The 26,972-nt window shown below is 40.1% G+C and overlaps 2 protein-coding genes and 1 long non-coding RNA gene across 12 annotated transcripts; 1 reads left to right on the top strand and 2 right to left on the bottom strand.

Moving 5' to 3' along the window:
- The first annotated feature begins 474 nt into the window (after positions 1-474).
- On the top strand, positions 475-22,449 carry LOC119483705 (B- and T-lymphocyte attenuator-like). 4 transcript variants are annotated; one of them, XM_037762097.1, is made up of 6 exons: positions 479-1,356; positions 3,339-3,656; positions 3,775-3,948; positions 4,030-4,064; positions 4,142-4,683; positions 22,439-22,449. In XM_037762097.1, the coding sequence occupies exons 1-5, from the start codon at positions 1,251-1,253 to the stop codon at positions 4,487-4,489; spliced, it is 981 nt and encodes a 326-aa protein (XP_037618025.1). In that variant the 5' UTR covers positions 479-1,250; the 3' UTR covers positions 4,490-4,683; positions 22,439-22,449. The 4 variants fall into 4 exon arrangements, with proteins under 4 accessions (XP_037618023.1, XP_037618024.1, XP_037618025.1 ...); XM_037762098.1 differs by having other exon boundaries at positions 482-1,356; positions 3,787-3,948; XM_037762095.1 differs by having other exon boundaries at positions 475-1,356; positions 3,775-4,064.
- Positions 7,295-11,474, bottom strand: LOC119483725. The gene is made up of 3 exons (XR_005205787.1): positions 10,838-11,474; positions 9,227-9,378; positions 7,295-7,437 (listed from the first exon to the last, which is right to left on the bottom strand). It is a non-coding gene; the product is annotated as an uncharacterized LOC119483725 (long non-coding RNA).
- LOC119483702 (OX-2 membrane glycoprotein-like) lies at positions 12,040-26,972 on the bottom strand. 7 transcript variants are annotated; one of them, XM_037762086.1, is made up of 9 exons: positions 26,526-26,972; positions 25,301-25,423; positions 25,040-25,116; positions 24,789-24,912; positions 23,074-23,397; positions 22,016-22,345; positions 20,087-20,371; positions 19,019-19,120; positions 12,040-14,004 (listed from the first exon to the last, which is right to left on the bottom strand). In XM_037762086.1, exons 4-9 carry the CDS (start codon positions 24,856-24,858, stop codon positions 14,000-14,002), a joined length of 1,116 nt encoding a protein of 371 aa, XP_037618014.1. In that variant the 5' UTR covers positions 24,859-24,912; positions 25,040-25,116; positions 25,301-25,423; positions 26,526-26,972; the 3' UTR covers positions 12,040-13,999. The 7 variants fall into 7 exon arrangements, with proteins under 7 accessions (XP_037618014.1, XP_037618015.1, XP_037618011.1 ...); XM_037762087.1 differs by having other exon boundaries at positions 25,040-25,113; XM_037762083.1 differs by having other exon boundaries at positions 24,789-24,918; positions 25,301-25,435; positions 26,526-26,971.

The raw sequence follows: 26,972 nt of genomic DNA, 5'->3' as shown, positions 1-26,972 counted from the left end.
GCTTGGTATCTCCTCAACTGTTTTCAACATGGCTACCGGGGTCACAAACTTTCTCATACTACAGCTAAACAGTACACTACAAGATGTTTCTGAAAGCATTTGAAGTGAGAAATAGGCATTAACGTAACATAATATTGATTCATATTTGATCAGCGCTGCCTAGTTTGACCGTTTAGTCTGAGTTTGCGAGGGATTGACAGCTGCTCAGAGACAGCAAGGCTCCAGCTCGGCTCTGATTGGTTGTTTTCCTCCGGCCTGTGAAATCTTGTAAAATGCCATTAGGAGCACCGGAGGACACAGATGCTTATTACCTGTCTCATGCACTATTGTGAGGATATAGTGACCGTTTTATAAAAATAACTTTTTTTTAAATCATATTTGCTCCAATTCAACCCACCGCTGCTTTAAATGGAAGCAGCGGAGCCTGAGATATCATGATGTCTTCAGTGGATCCTACATTTCCCATAATACATTTCAATTCAACCCTGACATCACTATTCTCAGTCTTTAGAAATCTCCCTCTAGAGCCACAGAAGACATTATACAAAGTGCTCTCTGTGACAAATACACTGAACTTGATGTGTAAAACTGTCGGAGTGGTCCTTTAAACCTGATTGAGGCTGACTCATTGACAAGCAAGCAGTCCACAGGCTGACAGCAACCACACACATCAACAGGGTGGGCATTGAAAGAGGCCACAGCGACCCCATCTCCCCTCCAGTGCACTGCTCATCCTCCTCTGAAAACCACACCACTGTGCACAAGGTCGCACAAGTTTGCAGGAGACGCAGACGTCGAAGATGAAAGGAAGGGAGAAAGAGGAGAGGAAGTCAAGCTTGAAGAGAGAGAGAGAGAGAGAGAGAGTGTGTGTGAACCACAGACACTGAGTGATGAAGAAGTCGCTGTCAAGGTGCACAGACTGAAACAAGACTCGGAAATGAAAAGACTGTGAGAGAGGAAGATTGCAGTGAAGATCTTTGCTTTATGTATGTATTGTAGCAGGGTCGGCACCTGGATCAGTGGGAAACCCCTAATCTGAGATGTTTTACTGCAGAATTTAGAGAAGCGAGACCACCCACCGACCTTCTCCCCCCTCCTGTGCACTCTACCTTAAAGGGGAAAGGTAGGGAGCGAGTAGAAAGAGGAAGCAGCATGCAGCTCCAACCTCAGCCTCAGCACTTCTCTGTTTTGTTTAACTAAATAATGATGTGCTCGGAGGAACATTTCCCACTTGGATTGACCACTGGAAGATGACGGGACGTTTTTTGAGGGGTCCCATCATGAGGCCTCACCGCTGCTGGGCCGTCCTGCAAGTGTCCATCTTGGCCGGGCTGCTTCTCACCTTAAACGCTGACGGTAAGTTTTTGCATATTTTGCTATCTCAGCATTTGTGTCGTGTTGCCTTTTCTTCCTCTGTAGGTCTGTAATGTGTTTAGTCAGGACTTTTGGACTAAAAAGTCAGCTTTTGTGACCACAATCCAAATTCTACGGTGATGGCTGGAAGCCTGATTTCTTTAAAGGTTATGAACTCCCTTACTAAAAAGAAGTTTATTCAAGTATGCTATTAGTATACTTCTTTTAAACTTAAAATAAGAGTATACTTTCAGTTTACGTTTTATGTACTTATCAGAGATATACTTAACAAAAGTATACATAGGTATACTTGGCTCATACGGACAAGTATACAGAAACGTTTAAGTATACTTGGCTCATACGGACAAGTATACAGAAAAGTTGAAGCATACTTGGCTCAGACTGACAAGTATACAGAAAAGTCTAAGTTTACTTGGCTCATACGGACAAGTATACAGAAAAGTTGAAGTATACTTGGCTCATACTGACAAGTATACAGAAAAGTCTTTTGATTGAGATATAATTAAGAACAGTATAATTAAGTATTCTTTTCTTATAGGCCTACAGAAAGGGATACTTGGCTTGTGGTTGTGCTAACTTTTTGATAGAGTAGCCTACAGTATTAAAGTGTGAGTGTACATGTCTACACAGGATTTAGATAAAAAATACAATGCTAAGTATACAGTTTTTAAAAGGTTAGAGTTGGCGTATAGTCATTTCCTAACGGTGTAAAAGCCGTAACGGATATCGGGATAATGTTATTCTTCATTGAACACACACCACATAATAATCTTATTATGTACTTAACTGACAAGTAAAGATAACTGCAAAATGTTGGTTTCAGATGCTAAAAATAATACTTTCGGGTAATATCTTCCACATGTTTTTCGTACGTGGGAGCTTGATGGAATCAATTTCATACCAACATAAAAGAGACAGAAATATTTTTAAAAAACACATTTTTTTCTAGAGCTTACTCATTAGCTTCATCGTCGTCGTCTACCCACTTCATGTTCCTGTTTTCTATAATTTCCCGTTTGCAATACGTCCTGGTGTGATTTCTTAATAGTAAAATAGAAGAATGGCTGTGTGAATGACTTTATTTACTGCCATCAACCCCACTGTTATTCATGTGTTCAAGTTAACACTGTGGTTTCCTTGTGCCTTAAATGTTTCTTTGTGGTTTGAGGCCAGAGGAGGTATTATTTAATTGTGACTCACGTTGGTGGCAGTGAGAAACCAAACATTTAAAAGTGGACAAAGCAAAATCATTGTCATTCATGTTAAATATTACCTCTATGTTACAGCAGTAGTTAATAAAAAATACCAAAATAAACCATTAAAAAAAGCATTGGTTTACATGAAAAATGCATCATCAGGAAGCTGAGAGCAGATTTTATTTGCTAACATTTTGCAGATACATATTTTTCACAGCTCAGCGACGAGCCCAGTTGTCACGGAAACATATTTAAATTTCCAGTTTTACGGAGCACTCATGTGATGACTGAAAGCTCCAGAACAGCTACTAAATTGAGCTTGTGGTGAGGTTGTAACTGCTGTTTTCTAAGGTCAAGAATGAACTCTAGATCAACATGCATGAACAGAGCAATATCCGGTGTTAAATTGAGACACAAGTGTTGCAGATTTTGTGATTTACGCAAAGTAACTTGAGGTTAAAGTTCCCCTTGAGATGCTGTATTTAGGTGGGGTTTACTCTCAGTTCCTTCTCATGCAAATTGTGTTTCCATGAAATGAAATGTCAGTTTCAGTTTGTTTAATTAGTTTTTTAGTATACTTGGCTTATAGGCCCACGGTCTTGAAGTTGAACTTATTTTAGCTGGCGTTACCCAAACAGGTATTAAAGTGCATTCTAATGTCATATTCTTTCATCATGCTGGTATCACATTAAATTGCTACAACACATCTGTAAAGGAAGGATGAATTAACCCATTCTGTATGCGTTTGTTGTTATTTTTCTTTTGCAGGTGAAGATTGTGAAGTTGAACTTAAAGTACATCGTAACACGATTTATGGAGGTAACCTTGGAGGAGACCTTGAGATTGACTGCACTGTCACTTTCTGCAACAATCCACCACCAACAGTCTCCTGGTATAAACTTGAGAAAGCTGTTGTTCCCGTCAACGTCAGCAGCAGCAGCCACATTAAAACAGAATGGAAACTTTCAGACCATTTAAAAGGGAAATCAATTTTGATCTTCCAAAAACTACTCAGAAGCGACTCAGGTGTGTATCAGTGTGGAGATGGAAGCAGTGTGAGTCATAACATCAACGTCACTGTCCATGGTGAGTATGAATCTATACTGGACTGAACTGACCCAAGAAATGTTCACGTTGCACAGCTTATATTTCTAACTGCTACTGACTAATAAATGAACAAAAGCTCTATCTTCATATCATATACACTGTGTTATAGATGATGGCGGGCATACCAACGTGTCACAGGAGAACAACACAACTGTGGATTCTGAGCCCACCGAAGTAGATATTTGGAAGTACATGTATGTTGCTCCTGGGATTGTTGCATTCGTCATCATAGTGATAATTATATCCGTCGTCTCAATGCGAGGGTGTAAAGGTGAGGTGTTGAATAAACATGCCATACAGGACATGACTGTGACTCTAAAAGCAGTAATTTCACCAAAATGTCATCATGCAGGGAAACCAAAGAAAGAGACGCCAACTGAAAATCAGGTAAGACATTTCAAACTTACATCCAATTTTTTTTTTAGTACTTCAAACATTTTAACGCAAAATGCTTTTTTTTACAGTACATGGCAATCCCCATGGCCGAGCAACCCTTCCGACAGCCCTCGCCAAGAGGAAGCCCCTCTGCGCCGCCATCTCGGAGGTCAACCCGGAGGGAGACGCCGCCCTCACAGCCCGATGAGCCGCCGTTACCGAGAGGCAATGAGATCGTTTACGGCAAGGTGAAAGAGAAAAGAGGGAGACGGGGGAACGCGGCGGCGGACGAGGGGGGTTCTGTTGTGTACGCTGCCCTCAACCATCAGCTTCCAGCGGCGGCCGCTGCCCGGCCGCGGAGGCCGCAGGAGGAGGCTTCAGAGTACGCGGCTATCCGTGTTAAAGACCCATCACCCACCAGACTAAACTATTACTAAAAACTGCTCTCTTATCACAACATGACGATGCTCCATCCCACCTGACACTCTAAAGACTTGCCCTATGCTAAAATTAGCATCTTAATCTTTAAAGGCGCTGCACACCTGCACAGGTGTTTTTCCAGTTGAAGTTGGGCGGAGCTGTGCTGGGAATTTGTGAGGTCATCGTGTACCAATAAGAATGGGTGCACGCTGTAGGATTTCTTCAAATTATACGAGTTTGTGAGCGACCAGACAGCAGGTGCGTTATTCAACACTCGCAACAACTCGGCAAGTTAAAGGATAAGGCTGTTGATATACTGTAATTTTCTTAATGTCAACAAATCATATTAAACAACCAACATTGAGTTGATCTTACTAAAAAGTATTGTCTTTGTATCCAAAACCTGACTTATTCCTGTGTGAGTCAATGGCGCATACATCGTCATGCCAGCCGATTAGACTGTTGTCAGGCCATTAAATAGGTGTTATTGGTTGCTAGAAGCCGCATAGATGTGGGTCAGTAGGGGCCTACTACACCCAGTAGTAGGTTTTTATCATCTATTCACATGGTAGATCAGCAAATGAAGGTATAAAAGAACAAGACAGCGACTTCTAGCGACCGTAGTAATTATGACTGGAGCAGAAGCGGAAGTCAGGTGCTGAACACAGAGTTTTCACCTATGGTTGCTGGGTTTCGCATCCTGTGTGAAACCAATAACATGTAATTGTCTTTGTGTTCACAAGCATTAAGTTTCACTTTTAGAACATAGTTATTTTAAGCCAACATTGTTTTCCCCCCTAAACTTGTGTTGTGTTTTTGTTTGCCTAAACCTAAAGAAGCTGTTTTGTTCAAAACATAACGTTTCATTCAGTTTTTAAATGTGTTAGAACGTGTTGCTTTTAAGTTTTGCTTTCACTTTTACAACGTAGTAGGCCCCTATTGACCCATATCTATGGGGCTTATAGCGACCGATAATGCCTATTTAATGGCCTAATAACAGTTGCACCAAATGTGCATTAATCTGCAGCTGATTCACCATTTACTCCTGTTTGAGTAACATCTGCTAAAACCTACAGTGCCAAGCTGTTTTAGGAACTGAAAATCAATCCATATATTTGTGATCCATTCTTAAAGTTCTTTAGTTTGGTGAGAGCCAATGTGCTTGGGGCCACAGACACAGGAAGTACTGTGAGATGGACTAATGTCGTGTTGGATTTTCATATTTCATTGGATTTGTTGACAATAAGAAAAATATAGAATTACACCAGCCTTATCCTCTAACATTAGAGGCCAAAAGCAGCGCCATCTCTTACCGAACTAAATGTATTATTTACAGAATTTTCTGTCTTCAACTATTATGGATTTGTTTGTGATCTTGGTTTGAATGTTTTGTGTCATGCACTCCCTGTGGGTTAAAACTGTGACCATGTGCTGTTGCATATCCACGACTTGAATTCAATAACATCTGATAACGATAATAGTTTCACTAGCTTACAACTATTGACTCATTTTCTGACTATATGAATGACGAATGAGCTTCTGTAATTTTCACAACCTATTTATGATTGTTGTGTTTCTTTAACTGGGGAATCGAGAATGTAATAATAACCTCATCGTTTTGTGCAATCAAATAATGTGTATAACCGTTTGATTTCAAGATTATATGATGCCATCATTCACTGCTGACTCGCTTTTGTGTTTGTTCTGTAAAACAATCTAATGCCCTGGAGGCAAACATGTTTACACGAAAACGAAGGTGGTGAGACAAAAGTGTGTTTGCCTAAAACGTCCTTTTCTGTGCTGTGGTATGTGTGTCGAGAGTAATGGGGGGGGTTGCGTAAACCAAAGACCACGGTAGTAACAAGCAGGAAGTAAATCATTTACTGTGATATCTAGAGCAGATCTGTAGTGATAGTAGAGGTGGATAGCTGCTCTTTGAAGTGGTTCCACCATGAAACCCAACTACTGCCTGACCATCCTTCATGTGTCCATGTTAACGGCACTCCTCTTCCACATTTTGGATGCTGATGGTAAGTTTTTGTTATTCCATCTACATCACTCCCTTTTAATCTGAGCAGGTCTTTGTTTCTCTGTCGCTATAAGCAACATATTCACGAATAGGACTCAGATAAATCATGTTTCGCATGTTATAAAGACTGAAAAGGTTTCAAATATTATGACTATACGTCACACAGAGCAGGCGTACAGACACACCCAAAGACTCGACAGCGCAGCTTTAAAACTCAACAAGGAAATAAACTAGATTGAATGTGGTTGGAATAAATGTAATTCCTATAGGGAAAAAATAAAAGACACGAGCAAACATGTCATAAATGTACAGCCTTGAAAAAAAACAATAAATAAAAACAATGAATGTCTGTTAAACTGACAAAATGTCAAATTCTAAAATAGGTTTTTAATGTTATAACGCAGATATTAGTTTACTGTTTGCAACTCAGGAGTACGTGTGGATGCAAATTAATAAGCCATACTTCTTATACAACAATTTCAGGCAGTAGAAATTACATAGCAGCCACATTTAAACAGAGTGGGAACGTTTAAACGTTCAGAACGGAGGTCGTTTTTGATGTTTCAAAAAAGAAGCGACTCAGGTGTGTATCAGTGTGAAGGTGGAGTCAGTGTGAGTCATGACATCACTGTCTATGGTGAGTGAGTCTCTCTCCCATGGGGTCAAAAACAAACATTTTCTAACATGAATTAACCTTTCATACATCCATAATGAAAAATAATAATGCTTCTTTGACGCTTAATCAAATGTTTTCTATTTTATCTTCCAGCAATTGACTACTTCTGGCCGTATGTGTACCGGGTTGTCTGGATCACGGTGTTCGTCATCTTAATGCTAACTTTATGTGTCGTATCAAGGTGTAGGTGTAAAGGTGAGAATTTTAGATTTTTACGTACAGTGATTGTTCAGCAGGAGAGGCACTCATGACGGTCTCATCTGAAAAACAAAACAATAATAATAAATATGAGAACAGTAACTGAACTCTAGGAAAATCCAGGAACACACCGAGCCGCCAGCCCTCCCATGATGCCTTGCCTGCCACCCATATCTATGACAACGACCCAAGTCTGCGCCTTGAAATCAATCAAAGTTCAAATGATTCATATCAAAACGTCTCACATTCATTTCAAGATTTAGTAACCTGATTTATTCACATTTTTACTCATTTGTGTTATGTTTTTGTATTTTTATGTCATATAATTTGGGAATTATTGATTGGCATTTAATGGCCTTAAAATAATCTTTTTTTTAATTTATTTTTTTTACATTGACAATATATCATCTTCATAATGTTTACTGTAGTGAATAACGTTTGCTGCTGACTCCATTCTGTGCCTTTGTATTCCTGTAAATCAAGCCGCAATAAACAGAAGTGAAATTTCCTCGCATGAGAAACCGCTATTGTTCAGATTTAATATGGTGTGAGTGCAAAATGTGACACATTCACAGGTAAATAGTTTTGCTTCCTGTACAGACAACCGACTTTCTTCACACGTCCGGTGCAGACCCTTTTTTTAAGATGTGATTGTGTTTACACCTCTGTTCCTTATGAACTTTTGATGTCAACCAAAGTAGCTTTTCTTCTCGGGTACAGTATCTGTTATGCATTTGGGGGCAAACAGACTGTCGACTGACAAACAGGAAGCAGAATTAAACCACACGTCACATAAATTCATGTAAAAACAAGGCTGGAAGTTGTTTTACAGTAAAGAATATAACTCATGCAGGCTAATTTAACAAAGCTTTTAAGCCTAAAACAAGAGGGATAACTAGCCGACCACATGATTAACAAACTAATTAACAAGAGTGATGCCTAAGAAGTACTGCTTTCAGCTAAATGCTAACATATCTTAGCGTGTTAGCATGAGAACATTTGCTAATTAGAACTAAACATCATTACAGTTGAGGATAATAGGAATCAGTTATACAAGCATTCGGTCACAAGCTAAAGTAGCCTAATGGACAAGTGAAGTTTCGTCTAAATAACGCTCCAAATAACGCTAAATGGCCATTTTCAAAGAGGTCCCTTGACCTCTGACCTCCAGATATGTTACTGAAAATGGGTTCTATGGGTACCTACAAGTCTCCCCTTTGCAGACATGCCCACTTTATGATAATCACATGCAGTATAAATGTGTTATGTTCGCCTATTCTAAAGTGGTGTAATTGAATATTTAGTCCCTATAGTAGCCATTTCATCGTAGTGAGACCATTTCTTGAAACTGTAGAAATCCATTATGTTAAACCCTTATACATTTTTCCAATTTAGTTAATTAATTCATGTTTATTTCTGATTAATGACCAACTTGGCAGAGCGCGCATATCAAATTAATGTTCAGGCTCCCAGCTTTCAGATGATGTAGCCTTCTACTAGCTAATTTTGCAAAACCAATAATGCGTTAAGCCTTTAACACGGGTGAATGTTAGTTTAGCTGACAGGATTAGCAAAACTTAGTACAAAAATGTATCACATTATTTACTGATGTGCACAAAATTAGCACATATACTGTATGTTAAGTTTGAAATTTAAAATGCATAACAGTAAGGCAGGTTAATTCATTCTTAAACATCCGTTTCTGCACATCAAACTCAATCATTGGTTGAATGCTGATGTTGTTGCAGGGAGAGTTGCAACACCTGAACATTTTCCATCCTGTGATTTCGACACTGAAACTAGTCCAAGGTGCTAATGGATTACTGTCTTCCATATTTCAGTATGACTCACCTTTAACAAACAGGTGTTGAAGCACATGTTTGGAGCACGCAGACAATGGGGGGAAAAACTTCTTGTGGTTCTATTTCAGCTCATCACAAGATCAACTCTCTCTCCCACCCTGAATCCAGGAAATGACACCTTTCACTTCAGACCGAAACCAGCTACAGTGTCAGAGACAAATGAACCAAAAGAAAACATTATTTGTCACATATCAAAATATAATGGGATTTAAAATAGTTAGGATTAAATAAAAGCATATCTGGAAAAACATTTTTAGGTTTAGTTCTGAAATGAGAGAGAAAGAACCAAATGCTATTATCATCCTAATGTAATAAGCAGGGCCAGCTCTAGCCCTTTTGGTGCCCCTAAAATAAATAACTGTATTTAATATAATTTTAAATTAAAATCAACAATTTAAATCACTACAATTTACACTTTTAATAACAAATAAGTGCAGCCAGGAAGATGAAAAAGTGTGAGAAAGAGAGTTACAGGGGTGAAAAGTGTATTTCTTTATTTATTTGTTCATGTGTTATCTCATTGCAGAAAGTGCACCCACCGGCATTTTAAATATTATTATTATTTTATTTATATTTTTTATTTTTTTGGAGGGCGACCAGCAACCCCCTGAAGATATATTTACTGATTTATAGAGGTATACGCCTATATGGCCTACGCCTTATGCCGACCCTGGTAATAAGCTTGACATCATACAACATGTATATTTATAATTAACACTAAATGAGCTGCATCTTGATTTTTTAGTATAAATGTGTGATTTTGTGGCAACAAAGCTGTAACCACATTGATTGTCTGATAATGTTTGGCAGACCTTTATCATCTACACAAGCTGCAGGTCAAAGGAGAGCTGGTTAAATTACCAAAAAACACAATTCAAAACTGATATTGTAACGGCAGTATAGGAGTTGTTGGCCGTACAGTGCAGGGCTGCATGAAGAGCACGAGGAGCAGCGTGGCCTGTGGGATGTGTGCTATACCTCTGTGGTTTTGAAAGTGCTAAAAGCAGACGTACATCGCTGCATTGCGTGCACAATCTGGTAGAGACAGTCACACACACTTGCACAAACACCCCACCCAAAGAAGTGCATCGCCCACCACACCAGTGCCACATGCTTTAGTGTTACAAACGAGGAAGTAAAATAACTGTGAGTACAGGGCTGTTTCCAGCTGTTAATAGATGTCAACATCTTTAACAGCTGTGCAAGTTTCTTCGTTATTTTATGTCGATGTGGAGAAATTGTGCATAAAATATCAATTAAAGCTGAATGGGAGAAAGGGAAAAGTTGGGAACTCTCACTTTAAAGTAAATTAAACATCACCATCTAGTGGTGTAAAAGCAAAACTCCTGATTCTGAACTAAGAAAGGAATTGGCCATATATTTTATAGTCTTATTATTATTTCCTACCAGTCTGACCCCATTGGCATTAAAAGCCACAGAGGGAACAAAAACAAAGGGATTTTATTGTGAAGTCCACTCAAGGTTAGCAGTTTCCTCCAGATAAGCCTCTATGTTTTTATTAATAGTCAAATTATTTGCTTTAATGACTTCACTGATAACAATCAAAAAAATAAATATGTCAAGTAACAAAGGAACTTACCTTTTCCTGTCTTTGTGAAGAAACTGTAAGGGAAACAAAATGTCTATTTTCATGAAAAATGTTTGGGGAAAAAGTTACAATGGTTTAATATCAGACATGCAGAGTTCATTTCCAAAACAGGATGAATTCTAAAGGGATGAATGAAATCATTATTTCCTATCAGTGTGACTCCACAAACATTACAAAAATACATTTGTGCTTTTACTATGAAGTCTTTTTCACCATTTATCAAATACGGTTACATAATTCAACCATTTGTTCGTCACTTTTGAATAACTATTTACAACATATATCTGTTACTCTAAGCTGACTATTTCAAATGTTTATCCGTTTATTTTAGCTATCTATTTCAAGTGTTTTTCTATTACTTTTAGTTAACTATCTCAATCGTTTAGCGATATACTTTTATGCCAGCTAACTATTTCAAACATACATCCATTCGGCCTACTTTTAACTATTTTAATAAATATTTTGTAATAATATTTATAATATTTTTCACTAACTTTTAACTAACTAATAAGTGTCAAACTAACTACAGTAGTTTTCATGCTCTCTCAATTAGTGTCCGGGAATTACAGTAAACTGATTATGCAAATATGTCATTACCATATACCCCACAATCTGCAGAAGAACCCCTGGTCGGGAATCACTGACTTACACCATGAGACCAACAGCTTTCCAAAATCATTTTAAGGAACAATAAAAGCGATTGCATCCTGTGGACTTGAGGTTGAACTCATGGCGTGCTTAAAAATTGTTTTTCAAATGATTGTTTTGGCATGAAACTCAAATTCATCCATGACTCACAACTGGCTCAGTCACCTGAAACAACAATTGAACTGGATGTGTGTTAATTTGAGGCTATTTTAAGATTTAAATCTTTGCATTGGTTAGTCATAGATCATTTAAAAAAAGAAAAAAGGCATGCCGTTATCCTACTCACGAGGTCTGAGAATGAAATAGTAAAGTCACCGGAGTGGGCTGTGGTGGAAATGAGTTTCCTATTGTGTAAGGATTTGGTGAGGTTACAGTACCACCCACAGTCTTCATACATCACAACCCAACTATGTCTAAAGAATCCAAGCTAGTTCGGAGAGTTCAGTGACACATTTTAAGGTATTATTCGTGAGAAAACATCCGATATTCGTACTCAATATCTTCAAAACACAGATAATAAAAATAAGCAGTGAAACAAAAGCAGGTTGTATTTTAAATCAACTTCAGATTTATCTCAGCACCAGTTCAGCTCTACTAAAAAGTTGAATACTGTTCAAAACACTGTTAACACATGATTATTAAAATGAAAGAAAATTAAACAGCAGGTAGACATCTTAGCTAAGTTTCTTTTTTTATCTTCAATGTAGGCATTTATTAACATTTATATAATCCTCTTTATATACAGATTGTTGACTTTACTGTAAAACCATCCAAAAGCTGTTTAATTGTTAATAAAAAATATTTTTTTGTCCTGATAAATGAGATATTAATGAGATTTTCTACAAAATTGTACTGTACACAGCCCATGTAGGCCTATATTAATATTTTCCCGAATAAAAAGTTAAATTCTAACACTGGTGCTCCCTACAGTGCGGCTCTGTAAGTCATGAAATACTGTACAACAATGCCACAACATACACAAACAGTACAAATGTCTCCGCACGCACACGCACACACAAACAGTGATTCAGAGCTGCAGGGTTTATCGTTTGGGCGGTGTTAACCACCGAGCGAGCGCATGAGAGGTTACAGGTCGACCACCCTTCTCTGCCCCGCACAACACAGCAGCTATAAATAACAAACCTTTCATTATTCTCCACTCAAACCCATCCTTTCGGTCTGAGTCACACTAGGGTTGGTTCACTAAAAGTCAGATTTTAGCCTCAGTCCCCCTTGTCTTTTGGATTTCCTGTAACTTGTAAGTGAAGTTCAAAATTGTCACGGCATCCTTTTAATCATTTCTAGTTTAGAAAAATGGTTGTTTCATTGACGACCACAAATAGAGGGTTTTCAGGTGACGTAGCACCCTGTGGTGGGCAGTTTGATGGTCCGCAGCAATCAGGCCAAGAAGTCCAAAGTTTCAGCCACCTTAAACGCCCTGAAAAACTATTTTCTCATCATTACTCGGAGTGATGGAGACAAAATGTTCTGCCACAGTTAGAACAGTTTGGGTTTTTTCCTTTTAGATATTTCTGCGTCGCCACATTCGTCCGTGCACTAATCCGCATTGTGCAAAGTGTCAATTCAAATCTTATGTTGCCAGATCACAGTCAAATCTGATCAAACCTCACTCAGACCTGATGAAGATAAGCTGAGCTTTAGAGCATTAAACTAAACACCTAATCAACTTTAAATTTGCAAAATGAATGTCATATAGAAAGAATTATTAAGATTTTAAATGTTTTTTTAAAGAGCTTTAAAAGAATAAAGAACATTTGTGTTTTTTTTTTTAATGGGAACTAATCAATTCTCCACTGATAAATTATTTTTTGATATATTTAAAGGTGCAATGTGTAGGCTCTGGCGTCATCTAATGGTGTGGTTGCAGATTGCAACCAGCTGAAACTTCTCCCGTGTGCTAAGAAAAACTACAATGACCGACTTGAAAACGCAAATCTAGAGCCAGTGTTTGTTTCGTCTGTTCTAGGCTACTGTAGAAAACATACATATTAATTTAAATATTAAATTTCTGCCAATAGATCCCCTTAAATGTTACACACTGTTCCTTTAAATTTAAATTACGTTAGTTGATTTTCTAAATAAGCTACACAACAAAGTCCAAAATATCAACTGAGCAAACTCTACTCAAGCTATCAAACAAAATTTTAAAAATATATATAACTTTTCTCACTGTTCAACATCTGACAATTTACCTTCCACACATACTGCAACATTTCATCAATCATCAAAGCAACTTTTCTAATGTTAGTGTAATATCTGGCATTAAATAATGTGTTTTTTAGCTCGGTTTACTTTGCAGTAAATGTCAAGATAAATATGTGTCTGCTCTAGCAGGATCTTCCCAGCTCATAGAAGCAGAACCAGCAGTTCTGTGAAAAGCTCTGTTCCCATCCACGGAGCTGGAGGGCACGGTGCTGAGCAGATAGGTCAGGCTCAGAGCTCCGCTGGACCGTCATCAAAGCAGCAGTGACGTCGGCCTCCAAATCAGTCTGGGCAGGAAGAGAGAGAGAGACACAGTTAGTTGGTCAGCTTTGTCCCACGAAACTTTCCACATTTTGTTTCCCATTTTACAGTAATCAACGCGAATCCTTCCTCAGCAGTCTGCATGTCCTGTCCGCCTGTGACATCCTTTTCCTGACAGCACACCACTGAGATTTCACCGGTAAAAAAGGTCGAGCACTAAGAGTGTGACAGGAGGACATCAGGTCGCTACGGTTGCCTTCAGGTGACGTTAAAATGCAAAAGGCTCTCTCTAGAGCCAGTGTTTGGTTACGACATTCTGGATTACTGTAGAAACATTGCGGAGCAACATGATGGACTCCGTGAAGAGGACCCACTACCTACGTAGATATGAAGGGCTCATTCTGAGCTAACGAAAACACAACGATTCTTAGTTTCAGGTGATTATACACTAATGAAAACATAGTTATGAATATTGTATGTTGCTGTTCCTTTAAGGGCGGCAATAAGGCAGGAAATCATACTGTTGTTTCTACAGTTTCACCCAGTGATGAATGAGAGTTTCTCAAGGCAACAATGTCCCAACATCATGAAGGCAGAGGTTGCATTCACTTGATACAAATCCCACACAAGAATGCAAAAATAAACACAGCAAGCGCACACACGTCTGTATCCCCGACTCCCGTCGAAAAAGAACACATGCACAAAAATAGTGAAACATTGCAGGAATTCCTCAGCCGTGATGAAGTGCCTGCCACCACGCCTCGACGTACATGTGGCAGCAATGTGAGTTATTTAGCGGTCAGCCTATAGCGGTGAAGCTGAGTCGACACATGTAGCCTAAATGCCAATTAGAGCGAGAGTGACCTGGGAGAACCTGGAAAATCAATCAACGCTGCAGAGGCCAGAAAGTGTTTCTGAAAAAGAAAGTGCAGGTGCCTCTTTCATCATGTTTTCCATCTCTAATCTCTAAGGAGCCATCAGTGTTACGCTCAGTTTCTGCCCAAATGGCCGGATGTGGTCACTCCCCCGTACTTCCTGTGGTGCTACAGATTAAAAGGTGCCACCGTAAACATTGGTTGAATTAATGCCTCTTATCTGAGGTTAACTTGCTGCCCTTGTAGCTGTGCCACCATCGCACCTTATACAGTAGTCTGTACATCGACAACCGGCCACACCAAAAGAAAACATTGGAAACAGAGACACAAATAGACGAGCAGCATTTTACTGGAAGAACCTCAGGCCTTGGCCCGACTTCCCAGTCGTGATTGAAGGCTGAATTACGCCCACTGATTCAGAGGGAACCACAGAAGCCTAGCTGTGGCCGGCTTGCGGTTCAACTTCAGCCACAGACATCACAACTTTTCAGTGGGTTTCTCTACAGCTGAACATCTCAGACACATTTTAAATGAACTACACTGTGTCTCTAAATCAATGGCTTAAAGGGTCAGTTCACCCAAATTACCAAAAAAAGCATATATCCCCCTCTTACCTCTAGTGGAATCAAAGCCATGCAGAGTTTTGGTTTGATGTATGATGGAGGGAGGTAATATTCAGAGAACAAACTCTGAATTTAGGAGAAAAAAACTTGAATATTCTCGGAGGTTATAGTCACAAATATGCGAGAAAAAAACTCAGAAATTCTCTGAGATTATAAAGTCACAAATTTATGAGAGACAATATAATTTTTTTTGTTTTTTTTGTAAAGGAACCACATCGCTTTACTTTGCAAGGTTAGATCAACCTCATCACACCACAGACTCTGACGTTAAACACGCAAAATACAATATATTAATGACATTAGTATTTATTTATGTTCATAAAATAACACAGAACATGAAACCACGTTTTTTTCTCATAAATTTAATCTCAGAGAATATTCAACTTGTTTTCTCGTAAATTTGTGATTTAATTTAATTTAATTTACCACTTAAATCTTGCAAATTCTGAGTTTTTTCTCCCCCTCACTCAACTCCGTAATTATTTTAAATAATGACTTAGAAAGTAGTTCAGAAGTACTATCCTCCATACTAACCAGGACTATTTCTGGAACTTTTAAGTGTCATTTTTCAATTAATTCATAGAGATGTTTATTTCAAAATGAGGCAAATGATACCAAAACTATCTGCATGGCTAGAAACCACTTGAGGTAAGAGAGAGAATACATATATTTTTTTTCTCAGCTGAACCAATCCTTTAATCGGAACTTTTTTTCATTGTGTATCGCCGGCCATTGCGTTATTGTTAAATTTGATGCTAATATTGATGTTAATCCACATTGGATCAGAGGTGTGAAACACTGTCGTTGTCTAGTGTGTGAGTAATAATCACAAAACGCTCTCTGTGTGTTATGATGCCATTAAAAAAGCCTTGAAAGATGTGACAAAATGCATGAGGTCAGCTCCAAATAAGGACAGAGGCATCACAGCTCTCTTCCCTTAAACTGCAATCTGAATCACATCACAGTAAACGCCTGTGTTCCTGACACATCTCGGCCAAGCCGAGACTGGAAGATACAGTATGTGTGTGTCTGTACAGTCGAGTGTTGTTATCAACTGGGCAGGCGCTCAATTTTGTCACCGCTCCCTCCTCTAACGTCTGTCTTCCCCCACAGTCCAAAGGATTAAACAGAGAAAGAAGGTCTTTTCTTCTGGCTGCTAAGTCACGACAATCAACACAACCACTTGTTATTCTGCTCAGGATCCACGGAGTTGGAAAATGAGGAAAGACTTTAAAGTAATGTGGAAAGTCTCCTCAGAACAATCTATTTCTGCAGTGACCCAGCTGCCAGCTATTCAAGATATCCCACAGATGCTTGAGCAAGTTCAACACAAAACCATCAATCACATGCAAACACTGTATTTAAGATGACAAGACATCTCATGAGATTGGGATGTGAGAAACACAAACACTCTTAAATCAACAGCGTGATTGAAGCCTTTGTTGTATGCGAATGTGGGTTTTGGAGCTTGACACGATGAGGTGACGAATAAAGTAGGAATTAAAGCGATGTGTCAGTGGGTTTCCATCTTTAAGAGATCAGGAAGATGGGCGTATGTGCCCTCCGCTTTCTTATCGCACAAGAAAACAAAGACGAGGAGGTGCTGAAGGAAAAGGGAAACTCCTAAATCTATTTAGGAAACACGTCGCTTGAGAAGAACATTTTAAGGGTTCATGGCAGGTATGACAAAAATATCAAACTATATTTGTTGGGATTTGTTTTATGGCTCTGGTTGGCTTATGTGACACAAATTGCGCATTGCCAAATCGAGATTATCCGTGGGACCGACCTGACCTTGACACATCAGCTCCCACTTTTGTTTTTCTTCCCTTACGACTTTTGTTTGGCCGGCAGAAGCGCCGACGTCAGCCAAAGCTTCTGTCACTGCCGCGATAACTTTTCCTCCCTCTCCTCGGTGGGCAGAAAATTTATGATAAAGGGGAAATGGGCAGAGGTCCACACGCCACATTACGCTGGCAACACACTGTTTCCACGACACCCAGAGAGGATTATGGGAAAGGTGTTAACAGGAGTCAAGAGAGTGTTGATGACACATGAGTAAGCATGACACCTCTGTGTGGAAAGTCGCTGTGAGCCCTGCGAGTTGACCTTTTGAGTGTGTTTTCAGAGAAATGTGATCAAGGTTTGTTGTTCGCTCTCCCTTTACCGACATGAAACTTATTCACTTCCTCTGAGATTTCTTTCCATTCTACATCCCTACCAGGTGGCAACCTCCGGTTCTGAAGGCAAATGAAGTAAAGTGCCTTAAACGTGCATTATTTCTAATAGCCAGCAGGGGGCGACAGACGTGAGCCTACTTCTCACTTGATTTATTACCTCAGTAAACATTGTAAACATGAGTTTATGGTCTCAATCACTAGTTTCAAGTCTTCTTCAATACAGCATGATGTTCATTTAGTAAATGATGGTCCCATTTAGAGTCAAATAGACCATAAAGCAGGGGAGGCTTTAGGGCCAAAACCAAACAGCTGAATTTCCCAAATCGTTTGTATTTCCTCAGAACAAATTGTTTTTTTTGGTTGTTTTTTTTAAATGCCCTTTTGGACACAATTGCCCCATAATGCCAATGATAACCCGTCAGTTGTCTATTTACACATCCAGCAGTTATACAGCAGCATTCACTTGTGTCCACCTGATGAATGCAAGTCCAATATTCACTCTCCTTTTAGCTCTGTTTTTGGTCTCCACCAACTCCTGAAGGAAATATCTGTCTCTTTAGCTACTAAATTAACCAGCTATAGTTGCTAAATTTGCCTTGTTTGGTAGCGTAGCGTTTTTTCACTGAAAACATGGTGGTGCCTGGTGGAAATGATGCTGTTCAGCATGGTGAGAATGAACCAAAACGATAATGTTGGGGGTTGCTTCAAGTTCTCTGAGGTTGTTTTGGTGTGCCAGGATGTTTATGTAACCAGAAGAAATGTGAATACTTCATCATAATTACTACAGTGACAACAGGCTCTCAAAACCTGGCAAGCACAGCAGGCCACAAGACAAACAATGCGCTGCATATCAGCTGAATGTTTTTCTCCCATGATAGAGATCCTGCAGTGAGGAAAAGCCCATGGAAAAGACTGTATTATATAAAAAAGCTCAGCCTGTTTTTGAGAGCCGTCCAGAACAACCTCTGCTCAACTCAAAGTGCCTCTTATTCACTTTCTTCACCCACGTTTTCCTGAGCTGCTGGTAGCATTGAAAGAAAAACATCCACCTTCATATACTCTCATAACAAGAGGTACAGTACTTTTGATGACTTGCTCTAATTCACTCGTTTGCGACCGCCCCGTGCACTTCCCAGAATGCCTTTGGAAAACCACTAGAGAAGGGACATGACCTTGTTGCACACAGCTGCTGCAAACGTTCTGTTTTCCTGTTTTACGTGGATTCAATCAAATCGTAATTAAACGGCAACCCCATCAAGACGTGGACAGAAACAGTTTGTGTAGTCATGTATGAGTAGATGTGGCTTGAAGGAGTATATGTGGGGTGTTTGTGGGAAGTGAAGCTGCAGAGTCGGGACTCACCGCCAGTACAGATGAAGCACTTGCAGAGACACACACACAGACACAGGAGGAGGACCGCTGCCACGCCGCACACCGAGAGGAGGATGATCACGGCTGGACCCACTGCAACACACACACACACACATTAAAAAACACTGTTTATGTTTTATGACATCTGGACTAAACATGTTAGGAGATGCGGTACCAGAATAACGACTTTATGAGAAGAATAATCCTTCTTGTATGCAGCGACATTACAGGATTCAGGACCCCATCAAAGCAGCCATAATTACCAGAGACTTAAAATAGCTGAGAATACACACATGCTGAAAACAAAAGGCCTCTTTCTGCTTCACCTCAGCACCCAAGAATGGAAAATATAACTTGTTTTTTACACATTTTGAGACAGTACTAGTCTAACTTTAACTTTGTCGTACTTTAAGGAGTATAAATCTAAAGGCCCTTCACTCCCATTGTGTCTTATTAGACCTTACCGCAGGACTGTGCTTGATTGACATTCCCCTCATACTGAGAGTGTTTAGTATGCAAAATATGTGCACAGATACAGGTACTTAATGGCATACAGAACACTGAAAAATGCTGGGACGTGCAGCTACTCTGGATTGCGACAAGCTTGGCGCTCTTCCTCAGGCAGCATCAAAGGGTTTATGGGAATAAATGTATTTGTATATAGTTATGGAAACTGCTGATCTTCACCTGGACTGGATTACTTGCAATCTAACTAAATGAAGAAGTACTGGGATGCAAGTACTGACAAATACGGACCATTAAATGCCTCTATTTGTGCAGTTTTTTTACCTTCAGAATCAAGAAGGTGACGGCCAAAAACCAAGAAGGCGAATTTTCTTTTTCACTTTTTTTGCGTTCAGCGGATCCCCTACTTTTTATGTGTTGAAACTGACCCATTTGGGAAGTCTTTTCCCATGGATTCCTCACATTAATCTCCAGCATAGCTCCATCTAGGTCTAAATACCCAGAAAAAGTAAACACACTTGTGTGCAAGACATTTATAAGGTTGTTGTGAGTGGATTAGACTTCATTCAATGTGATAAGCTCCAAACTCCTTACTGCTTGTGTTGAGAGACACGTTCATAGGTTTCTCCAAACCCGGGTGGTGCACGACGCACTTGACGGACAGCTCACTAAGCAGCGCCGACGGGAAGAGCAGCGTGCTCGTCACCAACGTCGTGCCGTCGCCCTGGTCGTAGGCGGATATAATGGGCGGTCCAAGTGTTCGGTTGTCCCCGCCGATGTTCCACATGATCTCTGCTGCAGGTCGGGACTGGGCGGTGCAGTTCGCCTCGGTGACTCCTGAGGACGACGTCACGTGACTCACCTCTGGTTTAGGTAAAACTGGCGAAAGAAAGATAAATATTATTCTTATATTCAATTTTTTCTTCAGTAAATTGAGCATATATTGTTTTTTCTCTGTGATACTGGCAACTGTGTATTTTCATAGACAACAGAAAGCAGATATTTGTTCCTCTGCCTTTATAATGGAGATGGAGAGACAGAGCACATCGCCTGTCAATCTTGTCCCCACCAGAAGACACAATGACACAAGTTGTCCTCCGACAGGACAGAAAACAGAGGCAAAGCAGCTTTTACTAACTCTGTGTTTGTGCGTCTGGATCTCAGTCGGTTGAGACAAAGCTTGTTTGGCAGAGCGAGGAGAAGGACACACACACACTGAGGCCTTGTGTCTGGGGAAACAGTGAGCCACTCATCCCCTGGGCTTCCTCCCAAATTAATCACCCCTTTCCCCCTCAGTGACACCCTCCCTCTGTCAACATTATCGCTCCAGAAACACACACACACACTCCGGGAACGTTTGCTTACGACTTCTAAAAGTCTAAAAAAGGTTGCGCTCTTTTTAACGTTGTGTTTTTTTTCACCTCTCTGGCACAGCAGCGGGCAAAACAGTAGCTGAATGACCCACTAAAGAAACTCAGGGTTTGTTTATACACAGCGCTTCCTTCCCTTTCCTGAGATATGGCTGGGATGCACACACACATATAGTAGCACACATTTCCTCTCAGCTTACAGTGGATCTCCAGGACAATATGGGTCAAGGTCATTTGGAAAATAATCCCTCAAGTGTGCAGTGTTTGCATTCAGCCTGAACTGTACAGGTTTGCTTTAAAGCTCCATAAAAATAAATTTAATTCAATTTAATGTTTTTTTTTATGCTGTTCTTTATGTATTTTCTTGTAGATTTTTGTGCTTTTGTATATAGGCCAATCTAGAGACAGCCATTGCAAACTATTTTCGGTTCGTCTCTATAAAAATCCACATTTAAGCGAGGAACTTTCACTTTGTGTTGATCTTGGCGGTCCCTGAGCACCAGAATCCCTTTAGAAAACCACTAATTTTACTGCAGCCGGGTCTGACAGTCTGCCCCGCTCAGTCCTGGTTCTCATTCTCCGGTGCCACCCTTCCTTCCAGCGGGCCTAGCAACACGGCCTGAACCTCCAGCAGCGTGGTGTCGGTGTTGGCTCCCAGCGGGGACCGGTGTTCATTTTAGTAACTTTAAATAATAAAATAATAATAATTTCTGTTTTTTCTCAAGGGGAGCAAATTCCAAGTGTAAAGCTTTGGTAATGTGCCTTTTAGATGCTAGTTCACGACCCATATTATTATCATTTAACACCCTAGTAGCATCATTTTTTCCCAGAAAATGACAGCAAGGAGTAGTCGAAGGAATGGAAACGTCATCTTTATCTGATTGTTCAGAACAATGTCTGGAAACACCGAACACTCGTCATAAGTTCCAAAATAGCTTCACCAAACATGATAATTCATTTGCGATGGCATTACCCAAAATAGATAAAGGGGCACGCCACCAGTTTTACATGCCAAAGTCTAATTAAAAGATTTAAATAAAAGATCCCGATCTACTGTCAATACTTCTCCAAACACCTACTTTCATACACCTTTACGTTCACATCATACAGTGTGATTTACATTGAGGAAAAGAGATAGTTCACAGCTACTCACCATAAACAGAGAGGCAGGCGACGTCACTTTTGGTGCCGTCTGGGTATGTGTGGAACTCGCAGGTGTAGCAGCCCTCGTCCTCCGTCCTGACCGCTTTGATGGTCAGCTGGGTGTCGCCCAGGGTTTGACTCAAGCTGACCCGACCCTTGTACTGCTCCTGTGTGCTCTGGTGGCCGTTCGTGGCGAAGGAGGCCACTTTGGTGGTGTCACCCTGTTCGGCCGTCTTCCTCCACAGCACCTGGCGCACCCTCTCAGAGAGGCTGTACCAGCAGGACAGCGTCACCGGCTTCCCGCTCACCACCGTCTTGTTGCCCTCCAGGTGCACTTTACCTGGGACAAAGGAAATGTTATTAATATTTAAAGGTCTTATTGATAACATTTTTATGTCGATTTTTTTAAATAATACATCCACAGAGCTTTTAGAAATGTGCAGAATAAAATATGGCTTTTCCTAAAAAAAAAAAAAAAATGAAAACAATTTTGGCGGGTCCAAAATTAATGTTTTGTTTATCTCTGTGGAAGATATCTGACATTTGGCTTGTGAGCCAACACTAAATACTATCTCTGGGTCGTCAGTTAGTGTGGAAAAAAATGGATAAATGACTGAGATTGATGGTAAATGCCTGGCAACCACTTGTTGTGAAGTAAATGCAATGGAACGGCGGAGCGAGAATGCAACATCTAGTTTCCGAATATTTTCAATAGCACCTTTAATATCAAGAAAATGAAGATGACTGTATGTTGGCTGTATGTAGATTTATGCTGGCATCAAAATGCACAGTAAAAACTTTACAGGACTGCTGCGTTTGTGCAACAAGAGGAGTCTGGGTGTAATAAAACACATTTAATAGCAACAACAGGAAGGCCAGCTGGGTGGGTGGGCTGTATCTACAACTTCCTGTCTCCTAAGGGATTTAGAAGAACAACAAACACCCTCTGTGGCCCTAATTTGTCTTTGTGAAAAAAAGCTCAGATGTTAGGAGTGAGCTGCAGCACTGGAAAATTCTTAACTTGTTCTTTAAGATAACAGAAGCTAGGAACCAAAATCCCAGACTGACCAGTGACGCTGATGCACGTCGTGCCTTCCAGCGGGCCCCGGGGGTAAACGTCAAAGATGCAGCGGTAGCAGCCCTCGTCATCGGGCCGCACCCTCTTGATGGTGATGTAGCTGGCGTCGTTGTTGGTGGCGGTGAGCAGCACGTTGGGATCTTGGTGGCTGATGCGCACCGGCACGCCCTGCTCGTACGCCAGCAGGACCTTCTTGTACCGGTCGAGCCAGCGCACTTGCCGGACGGTGTCGCCCGTTTCCGTGGTGACGTTGCAGCCGAGCAGCAGGGAGTGGCCCACCTCTGCACTCAGACTGGCAGGAGCTGTGACCTGACCTGAGTTCAGAGATACGTGTCAATTTCATGTACTGGCAAAATACAGTAGTGGGACAAGGACTGAGAACTTACTTAAAGAGGACCTATTATGCTTTTGTGCTTTTTCTCTTTCCTTTAGTGTGTTATCTAGTTTTTTCTACATGAAAATGGTCTGCAAAGTTACAAAGCCAAAAGTCCACGCCAAAGGGAGAAACACTGCTCCTGAACTGCCTAAAACGCCTTGCTTGAAGTCCCGCCTTTTCTTCCGTAACGTGGTGATGTCACCAAGTAACAAACAGAGCGTTTCAGACAGAGGGGGAAAAGAAGTGCTGCAGCACAGCCGGTATGAGTAAAGTAAAGTACAGTTTTTGAACATTAAAGTATGTAAACATGTTCTAGTAGAAACCCAAAATACAAACATTCACCTGAAAATAAGCATAATACTGGTCCTCTTTAAATTAAAAGTAGCATAACAACAATGTAAAAAAAACTCCATTACAATTTATAGTCCTTCATTCAAAAAAGACAGAAGTAAAATCAGCAAAATGTACTTAAAGTATCAAAAGTACTGCAGAGAAATGGCCCCTGTGATTGATATATTATTATATTAAATATTTAATCCTTATGCATCAATGTTAGAGCAACATTTTATTGTTGTAGCTGGTCAAGGTGGAGCCAGTTTTAACTATTTCAACCTGGTCTCACGGGAAAACGTATAAATAGCACATTACACGGACATTCCACGTGTCATGAGTACGCATTTTAGCCTTTTCGCGTGTCATTTGTGCACCACGCAAACGTCCGCTGTTAGGTTTAAGATAGAAAAACCACTAACTAAGGTTCAGGCAAGAAAACCACTTAGTTAGATTCAGGACAAAACGTCGTTGTTGGGCTTTAAATAAGTACGTAAATTAAGTAAAATACCCAACCTGGGGGTCAGGCCCCCACTAATTTTCTAATCTCTAAGATTTTATATGAAACGTTCAATCATTTCACGTCTTCGAGCGTCAAACAGTTATCTAAATAAAACCATTGGAGAAGTTTATAGGGGAAATGCCTCTTTTGTATCCTCCTGTGTACACATCAGAAACACCATCATCACATCACCAAACTAGATGCTGTTTTTTTTTTGGTAAGAAGTCAGAATGGTTGGGAACCATTGGTTTAATCTTTAACGCACTGTATTTTATTAACGGTCTGACATGGTTTTTTTTATGTAAAATCTTGTCAAATCCCTGTCAGATAGACGTAGTGGAGTAAAAAGTACAATATTTATTTTTAAGATAGTGTGCAGTAGAAGAAAATGAAATTGGTCAAAGTATATTTCCCATTATTGCCAAGCAGAGAACTCAGTACCAAGGAAACTGAACTATCTCCCAAACCAAAAAAGCACAAATGGATGCAGAACGTACCTTGCGTCCTGGAGACAGCCGGTCCGACCATCCAGAGCAGCAGACACAGGGTCAAAGCAGGTCGACACATCGCACACTGAGGCTGGGTCACCAACGCACACGCCGGGCCAGAATCACATCCAGGCTGCAGCTGAAAACACAAACACTGTCAGAGCTTAAACAGCCTCAACCACAACCTACAACTAGTTTGTGACTACATACAATTAAAAAACAGTGGCAAAGCAACAAGTGTGAGGCTGTGATGTAGATACCCTTGTCAGCTGTCTGGTGTTGTTGAGCTGCTGCTGGTCAGCACAGTTGTAGCTGCATCTTACTGACACACTGTCTGCTGTGATGGGAAACATGAAGGAGGATGACATTAGCAATGACAGCATCATCCCAGCATCATTACAGATTACACTCTTTATTTGGAAGTGAATGAAAACAGTCTTTTTTGCCACTTTGGGACATTCGTTGCCATGGCGATACAATGTGTAAGCATCAACAACAGCTGCTGATTCATGAAACATCACCTGGAGGTTGTAATCCACAGCATGCACACCCTGTCAAGTAAACCCACAATCATCCGGCAGCAAAACAAGCTGCCACACTTTGATGTCTAGACGGCGGCGACCTCGAGATTTCAAAATCAGTACCTGAAATCCAACCTCAAAGAAATTACAGTGGCCGGGTGATGCTGCGAGAAGTGAGGATGAGGCATTAGTCATGATTACGGTTTGTAAGGGTGTGTGGAGGGTGCAGCTCTTGGCTGGCTGTAACTTAACATCACATTGTGTTTAGAGGACAATAGAAAGATGCCAGATCTCTATATCCTGGACAAAAAGGTGGAAACAGCAGGGATCGGGCATAAACATAGCCTTTGATCAAGCAAACCGCCTAAAAACCACAAGACAGACCAGGTCCAGACCTCAGAGCTTTACTGGGCGTCATGTGCTCTTTTACACGCCAACCATCTGGCTTCAAACATGCAGCGTGCTCCTGTTGGGTAACGGTAAATCACTTTTCCACTACAAAAACGCCACTGATGTCTCACTGCAAATCTGATACAATCAATCAACTCTAGGCTTTTAATGTGAAACACCAGCAGATAAAGCCTAAGAAAGGCAGTAAGTGTCATATTCAGGAGAGCTGAATATTTCACGTTTACCAAAAGAGGGATTGACAAACTAAATCATAAAATGTGGCCCTACATCCAGATGTGCACGGGACATTTTTGCCACAGCTGGTTCAGTTCAGACAGATGTTATGTTATTTTTTCACATAATCAAGCCAATTATATGGATGTAAATCTTTCTTTTGCCACGTTTACCACATGAAAATCATAAAAAAATATTATTGATACAACGCTATATAGTAACACATATAACAATTCAACCAAAAAATAAATATTAAAGATAAAAAAATATCAACTGCTTCAGCAATATTTATTAAGAAAAGGTATAAGAAGTAAAATATTTTGTTGCAAAGTTACAAGTTAATTAATGCATAAATGGATTCAAACTTAGGTCACTGATACAGATATATGAGTTCATAATGAGAGAAAAAAACTAGTCTAAAAGAAGTTAAATGTTTTCAGTTAAATGTTTTTTTTTTTTTTAAAACATGCATATTCTTCACCATCAAAAGTTAGACAAACTAATTTAGATATGTTGACATTCCTGGATTAAGTAAACCAACTACTACCATTTCAAGATATTCAAAATCAAGTTTGCTGCAACTAAAAGACATGAAACTTACCAGCTGACAGATGAAAGTCCACAAAGACAAAGTGAGCTCCCTGTGCTTGAGGTGCTCTCTGTGCTACAGGTAATGTGAGACTGGAGCAGGAGAATCCATGCTTCAGAGATTTAACTACGACTGAACTGTTTCCAGTTTCCTGCTGCTGACTTTCAGCCCCTGATCTGTCTGAACAGCCTCAACTCTACTGCAGAACATGAGAGGAAAGCAGGACCTCTACTGGTCATGTTGTGCACCTGCTGCTAAAAATATGCAGCAGACCTTCAATGTAAACTCTGTTAGTGTTTCAACTCCTACTCTATATATTTTTTATCTTAATATGAAGTTTATATTCTAAATATGAAAAAAACAAAAAGCAGCAGCAGAAAATGTATATATAAAAAGACGTACAAAACAAAGGATGCTTCATCTGGATGCAACAGTGAATTAAAACTATCACCTAAATTA

Source organism: Sebastes umbrosus, chromosome 24 (genome assembly GCF_015220745.1).
Source record: "Sebastes umbrosus isolate fSebUmb1 chromosome 24, fSebUmb1.pri, whole genome shotgun sequence".
NCBI classification, from domain to species: domain Eukaryota; kingdom Metazoa; phylum Chordata; class Actinopteri; order Perciformes; family Sebastidae; genus Sebastes; species Sebastes umbrosus.
Note: the sequence above shows the minus strand (reverse complement) of the source record. Positions and strands in the feature narration are given on the sequence as shown.

Coding starts and splice junctions, on each gene's coding strand:
- LOC119483705 (XM_037762095.1), top strand. CDS start 1,251: ATGACGGGACGTTTTTTGAGGGGTCCCATCATGAGGCCTCACCGCTGC. Junction 1,357..3,338: donor TCTCACCTTAAACGCTGACG/GTAAGTTTTTGC, acceptor TTTCTTTTGCAG/GTGAAGATTGTGAAGTTGAA. Junction 4,065..4,141: donor AGACGCCAACTGAAAATCAG/GTAAGACATTTC, acceptor TTTTTTTTACAG/TACATGGCAATCCCCATGGC.
- LOC119483702 (XM_037762086.1), bottom strand. CDS start 24,858: ATGTGTCGACCTGCTTTGACCCTGTGTCTGCTGCTCTGGATGGTCGGA. Junction 23,398..24,788: donor GGCTGTCTCCAGGACGCAAG/GTACGTTCTGCA, acceptor CTCTGAACTCAG/GTCAGGTCACAGCTCCTGCC. Junction 19,121..20,086: donor CGTGTCTCTCAACACAAGCA/GTAAGGAGTTTG, acceptor TGTGTGTTGCAG/TGGGTCCAGCCGTGATCATC.